The 6,646-nt window shown below is 37.8% G+C and overlaps 1 protein-coding gene across 2 annotated transcripts; it reads right to left on the bottom strand.

Annotated features, from left to right (window-relative positions):
* Positions 1 to 315: 315 nt before the first annotated feature.
* Positions 316 to 4,559, bottom strand: LOC146473551 (uncharacterized). Of its 2 annotated transcripts, XM_085118394.1 has the most exons (4): positions 4,301 to 4,559; positions 4,047 to 4,209; positions 3,084 to 3,140; positions 316 to 3,006 (listed from the first exon to the last, which is right to left on the bottom strand). In XM_085118394.1, exons 2-4 carry the CDS (start codon positions 4,191 to 4,193, stop codon positions 826 to 828), a joined length of 2,385 nt encoding a protein of 794 aa, XP_084974520.1. In that variant the 5' UTR covers positions 4,194 to 4,209; positions 4,301 to 4,559; the 3' UTR covers positions 316 to 825. The 2 variants fall into 2 exon arrangements, with proteins under 2 accessions (XP_084974520.1, XP_084974521.1); XM_085118395.1 differs by having other exon boundaries at positions 4,047 to 4,559.
* Between the last annotated feature and the right edge of the window lie 2,087 nt (positions 4,560 to 6,646).

Raw genomic sequence — 6,646 nt, 5'->3', positions numbered from 1 at the left:
CCTACCCCCCCGGAACTGACAACTTGAGCAAATGCCCAAATGGGCACTGCTGGATTTGACTGATGCATAATCACTAAAGCATGATCCTTACCTGGCAGTCAGAAAAGTGAAACTGATCATCTTACATAGCTTTAAAATCCATATATTTTCTACAATTAACTTCATTTGAGCCATATTACACCAAAAACTGATGAAATAGTGGCATTTTCTGTCATGGGTGATCTAAACCATGCCCAGGGGAGGGAATTGGAATGGGACTGCTGGAACTGACTGGTGCATTGGAGGTGACAAAAATCAAAATACTACAGCTGATTTGCAAAGTTTAAAGTTTATTACAATGAGTTTTGAATAAAGATGCTAAATTTTCTGTTTACAATTTTTTTGTTGTCTTCGCTTGCCAAAGTATAAATTTAACATTATTAAAATGCTGTCAAGTCATCTCTAGGAAAACATTTTCATAATTAATTTCTAACATTGTAATAAAAATGTTTCAACATCATTAACATGCTTTCAACACTAGCAAACTATTTTCAAAATAACTTTCTAATATGTTTACAAAATACTTATACTTACTTCTCAATTTTATTACTGACATCAAAACAAGAAACCATAACTCTGGAGTTGTGGTGTTGGTTAGCATTAGCCATGATTAGCCATGAAACACCTCAACGCTTAATAATATTATTACTGTTAGGTTTCCCTTGTGACAAAATAAGCATTGCAGACATTTTTAGTTTGCAATTTTCTTGTTTAGACCTTAACAGTTGATCCCATAAATGTTTCCAGCAACACATTTGACCTGGAGATTGATAACCGATTGCTTTGTCACTTTTCACATGCCCTGGGATCACATAACATCTGTGGCAAAACTTTTCCCTGCTCAACACTGTGTTGGATAAATTTCATAATTGGATCACTACAGAATGTACATTTTTCATCAGTTGGAGCAGCTTTTTCTAGGTTGCAGTAGCAGAACCTTGGGTCAGAGAGCACCCTGTTTGGTATGTAAACATCAGTATGCTTGTATGTACTAAGATCAAACCCTTGTTCAGGAAGCCAGACTAGCATTACAAACTCATGCTTAAAAATCTCATACCAGCGCCTGTGATAAAAAGTGTTCTCGCTTAGTTTTTTCAAAGCAATATGTTTTGCCTCCCTCCCTTCCATTGTTACTAACCCAAGGCCTTGCCCATATTTTTCATGTAGCTCTCTTGTGTGGGCAGGAATGATGTGTCCAATTGTCCACACAGTGGGATTTACCGAAGAAGAGAGAAACAAAGCATTGACCCGGTAATATTCACGAGCAACAACACTCAGTTGAGTAAGCTGTTCAACAGTAATGTCAAACCTACAGAATAGTGAAACACAATCCCTTAGTCTCAACCCAAGGTATGCAAGAATTAACACTGTTCTTCTTTGATCTTCAGAATCTTTCTCACTATTAAGCCATTTAATCAGTCTCATAAAATTGTGGCAAAGTAGCCTGGAATCTTTTCCAGTAAATCGATACTGGAGGTCTTGACCCTTACCTTGTGTTTCATCATACCACTTTTTTACCTTTCTTGCCAAACATTTAGCCTTCACTTCAAACTTTAGTGCAGTCACAACTCTAGAGACAATGCTGTCATTTGGAATGTCTGCAAACTTTTTGCAACTGTCTGGAAGATTTGATTTTGCAAATGCCTCATTTAAAACTGCTTTAAAAAAATACTGCCATGCATTATTTTTAATGTGCAAAGGTTCTACATGGGCATGATCAATCAATTTGCCAATTAAGGGCACAAACTCTTGCCTACTCTTCTTACGGGCAATGAAGTCTGTGACTTTACTTCGCAATTGTTTCTCTTTGAGTTGTTTTTCAGACAAGGATTTTTTAAATTTCTCGACCTCATTTGCAATTTTGATCCTTTCCTCATACTTCCAGGGATTCCATGTACTTTTCTTATCAGTCGCAAATGTTCCGTTTAGGTCTGTGCAGTTGTCTTTTGACACATTTGCAAAAGATGAGAAATATTTTGCACTATTGGGTAGTTCACCCCCCAACATGGCTAACATTTTCATGTCATTTGGTATTTCAGCACATTTGAAGGTAACATGCAGGCCCTCAATTTCAAAGACTTGTTTTTCTATCTCACAAATTTCTTTACACAAGAACTGACAGTACTTGCACACAACAGGCGAAGTCTCTGCACAATTACCCCCAAAAATAATAAAGTTGTCATTGCTTGAAGCAACCCTTTTACCAACATTTAAGAAGCTTAGCAAAAAGGAACATGCGCTTTCGTTTTTCCCAAATGGGCAGCCATCTCCACCCACAGCAAATAAAAAAGTGCCCTCGGTTTTTCCAAACCACTGAAGGGTTTCCTTTCTGTCTTTTCTTAAATAGAATTTTGCCATGCGTGGCAAATACTCAACTAGCTTTCGGAAACAACCTTGTGTAATTTCATCCTCCATTACCCCTTGAAACTGTTCTTCTAAGGTGTACACATTTCCAACGTTGATTTGGTTGATTTCTTTGACAAGCTTGTCATATGGCAATAATTTTGGAACAGGGCACTTTGGCATGATAGTAATAGCTGATCTTCCCTTTTCTGTAGTTTCATTTTTTTTCATTGATAATGAAAGTCTTACAGATTTATACTTTCGCTTGCCCATGACACCACTGTTATAGAAAACTGCAATGCTTCTCTTTACATTTTCTGGTGAGTCTTCAAAAGATTTTAAATTTTCCTTAAATGCAACAGAGACTACTTTCTCTGTTACCTTTTTCTGACTCAGAACATAATCTTTAATTTTATCTACTTTACATCGTTTTACTAAAGTGTCAAACATCCCATCTAAGGCTGGACTTGGGTTATTCTCAGAACCTCCATGGATTCTGGAAGCAGCCTTCATTGTTTCAAGTCGCCTTTTCGCTGCTGTTCTTGCCGGGATATTTGATCTCCCCTCCACCAATTTAGTTGGGGTTCTTGTTCGTGAACTGATATCAGTGTTCAGTGGTTGTGACTGAAAAGAAAAATGTTTTATTACTCCCTTTTCTTTGAGTTGCTGAAAAAAAAATTTAATCTTAGTGTGAGACTAACCTGAACATTTTGACTTTTGTGAGTCAAGTCCCTCAAAACGTCTCTTGAAAAGCTGACCTTCAGGTAGGGAAAAAAGTTTATTAGCCACTACCAATAGCCTGAACTTCAGTCCACCAGCTTTGCATAATTATTGATTCTGTATACATAAATGAATTTAAAAAGGCAGAGATTTGAGGTAGAGAACCAGTAAAGTTCATTTTCCTGTTTGCAATATATTTTTTTTGGAATTTGAATTCTATGCAAACATGAAATTCAGTGAATTTCAAATTACATGTACCGTCCATTAGCCAGAATTAATTCAATAACATACATTCTTATCCAGTTGTTTTAAAATATTCAACCAATCAAATTAAATCACTTCCCAGTTTTCAGAAGTGTTGTGACTGGACAACATTGGCAGCTCATCGGTTCAGATGTCTTTTCCAGGAGTGTACGACTGGAGAAGATGGTTGAAATTCAGGCTACAACATCAAGTGGTTACGGTGCATGCACAGAAAAAAAACCCTACCACAAAAGAGAGCTCCTACACATGCACTGCCAGGTTCATGATTTCACGATATTCTCACTACAAGGTTATACAAAACTTTTACAGGAAAAATATATCCCCCAAAACCTACGACATGCCCCCCCCCCCTACCCCCTCTAATTTTTCCCAGCCCTCATCCCCAAACCAAAAATGAGCAGTTCACAAATAAAACAAGAGCGAACAGCATATGATTACAAGCGGCAGTTCATTTGCAAGAAATGCTAAACAAATCAGAAATATTTATCAATAATAACGTGTATGTCCCCACACAGTGCAGGTCAAACAATATGCTTACAAAGCAAATAAGCTTAAGTTTGACTTTATGGATCTGAACACAGTGTGAACATAAAATACTTTGCACTTCTGGGGCCTTAAAGCAGCCAATAAAGTCACTATAATTGGCACGCATTTTTAATACAACAAAAACTCCCACTAACCTTCGACTTCAGTTTGTTAATTTTCCACGTGTTTGTGCTATGCTCTGCTTTCAAACTTCTACACTCCTGTACTGCCTTCTGCCTCGCTTCCTTTCGGGCTTTCATAAAGGCAGAAACATCAAATCGACTGTTCTTGGTGTGTGGCATAATACTACCAGCTAACCTAGTGTAATGTCAAAGGTACTATTACATGCTGAGCCCAGGCATTTTGATATAAGCAAAAATTCAGGAAAACAAAATGATACAATTCTTACCAACGTCTCAAAGATGCAAGATTTCGCTTTAAAATACTGCTGTTTGGAAAACTGTCAGATTCTTTCCAAGCCAAAAACTGAACTTTATAATGTCGATCAACTCGACGCCATTAGACCAAGATGATCAATCCACCAAAGCCCGTCCTTTGAGAGCGCAAACATGGATTGTTTGGTATGAAACGAAAGCTCAGACAACAACCTTCAAGGATCTTTGATGAATGAAAAACCAAAAATTTCCCAGAAGGCAGCAGAACCCTGTATTTATACCATTCCTAACTCATCCCCAGTCTCCTCTCGAAAACTCGGATTTCGCGCGCCATTTTTGAAAACATTTCAATGCAGCTTTTTGCAATCTGTGGGCCCGGCGTGAAGTTTATCTGTATGCAGCCGATTCAAAATGTGAATAAAAAGAAACCAGCACCTATTTTCATTCTCAGATCCAACAGCCTTTTAAGGCTGTTGGATGGTTCTAATTTAAATCTTCTGTCATGATTTAGGGGGAAACTGGTAAAGAAGTGACCCATGAAATGAAAGCTTTTGAAACGTTCTTTCCTTCGGACGGGTCTTAATATTACCTTTTTAAGTGTTTTGTGTAATTTCTGTTTTGCATAATTTAATATTGGATTTAACCGTACTGACGGGGGCGCGGATGCGCTGATAAACGTGAGCGTTACTAAATAAATCAGAACAATATTATTATTGCAGGAGTCAGCAAATACGCGCCCAAAGACTTACAATATCTTCCGCTTTTAACAAAACTAATATGGTGATTATTTCTCCGTCGATTTACGGAGCGAAAACTTTGTGAAACTGATGTTGACCTTGGTAACCACGTGTGCGCAAGAAGTTAAGGTTGATTTTGATTTGTCTCAACACGTTTCTTTTCAGGCTCTTAGGAACCGGAGCCACAGTTAAGAACTTTCCGGATCCCACTTAAATTAATATCGCCATATTTCTATACAGGTATGTGCACGTCTCTCGGACTCTCCTAATTACTTGCACGTTCACTCTCTGATTAATGGGTGGTAAAATACGATTGAAAGACGTACCGTGTTCCATGGACTTCCTCTGATCTAGAATGTGACAAGTACTGTAACTCGTCCCTGTCGTCATCGTTAAGCCAGTTCATGCACGGGATCATCACGGTGCGTTAAAATTGACATTAACAAGTGTTCCTGTCACTAAGGATCCATGTTGCGGAGTACGTTGTACGTTGTGGTATGTGCCTTCAAAACCGTGATTTCGCCAAAACTATATGATGTATGTTTCAAGTTTTCTCAGTCTTCGCAAGCCGTCATCACAGCTCTATTTTTATCTGGATTAACCTATTTTGACCAATTTTCCGCATGTTTTTGTCTGGCTATTTATTTTTTATTTAATTGTTTCCTTGTTGATGAAACTTATGAAAGAAAACAGGACAAGAGCGCAAGTTGACAATGTCACTTGGGGGAAGGGTGGGGTGGGACTGGGCAAATACCGAAACAATCCCGCATATTTAGAGTAGAAAAAGATGAAGATCGTGTACTTCGTAGCGAACCAAAGAAAATTCTTTGAAATTAGTGAAAGAAAATCATAGAAAGCTTTAAATAGTCACAAAAAATCGGGAAAAAACAATTGCCGAACAACCCCCCGCCCCCAAATTCGGAAATTAAATGATCTGTCTCTTATATTAGGGCTAGCTAATAAATCAGTAGATCTCATACCGGGGTGTTATTAAAATGAAATTCAGGTACAAGAAAATCTGGCAAAAGGGGTGCAGTGAATGGGCCGCATATTTACACACAAAAAAGGAATACATGTTGATGGTTGAATCATTGGCCAAACAGCTACAACCGGAACGCAGAATCATGGATCCTTGATACCTTTCGCTTAACAGTAAACTGAACTTTATAAGAAATCTCGGATATTATCCACAATAATTAAATAACAGACCATGTTCAGTTTGTAAGTTTGTTAGACAAGTCCCAGAATCATAAATGTAAGCAACAAATAATGCTGACAAATTCGTTGGAATGTTCAGGGTTTGTTATTTTCGTCGTAGCTTGTGTTGAGAAATTGTTGTGTACCGTAACCGAGAAATCAGAAAAATCTATAAAACCAGTATAACCATACTTAAGGCAATTAATGAAGTGTGCAATGGTTCTTAAACTGACTCTAGATCTGTTATCGTACCAGCTCTCTTCTTGTTTTATTTATTTCATTTTTGATTTACTCCAATAAAGGCACTGTTGTTATTTGTTGTGCTTAAATTCACATTTTAAAACGGAAAACGCTCTTCACTTGCGGTGGCCGAGAAGACGCGGACAAGGGATCACTCTTCAAGGTTTTTGGTTCAGTTTTATGAGA

Source organism: Pavona decussata, unplaced genomic scaffold, assembly GCF_977016875.1.
Source record: "Pavona decussata unplaced genomic scaffold, jaPavDecu1.1 SCAFFOLD_93, whole genome shotgun sequence".
NCBI classification, from domain to species: domain Eukaryota; kingdom Metazoa; phylum Cnidaria; class Anthozoa; order Scleractinia; family Agariciidae; genus Pavona; species Pavona decussata.
The sequence above is the reverse complement of the archived record's forward strand: the minus strand, read 5'-3'. Positions and strand labels throughout refer to the sequence as shown.

Coding starts and splice junctions, on each gene's coding strand:
- LOC146473551 (XM_085118395.1), bottom strand. CDS start 4,193: ATGCCACACACCAAGAACAGTCGATTTGATGTTTCTGCCTTTATGAAA. Junction 3,141..4,046: donor TTAACAAACTGAAGTCGAAG/GTTAGTGGGAGT, acceptor CCCTACCTGAAG/GTCAGCTTTTCAAGAGACGT. Junction 3,007..3,083: donor ACAAAAGTCAAAATGTTCAG/GTTAGTCTCACA, acceptor TTTTCTTTTCAG/TCACAACCACTGAACACTGA.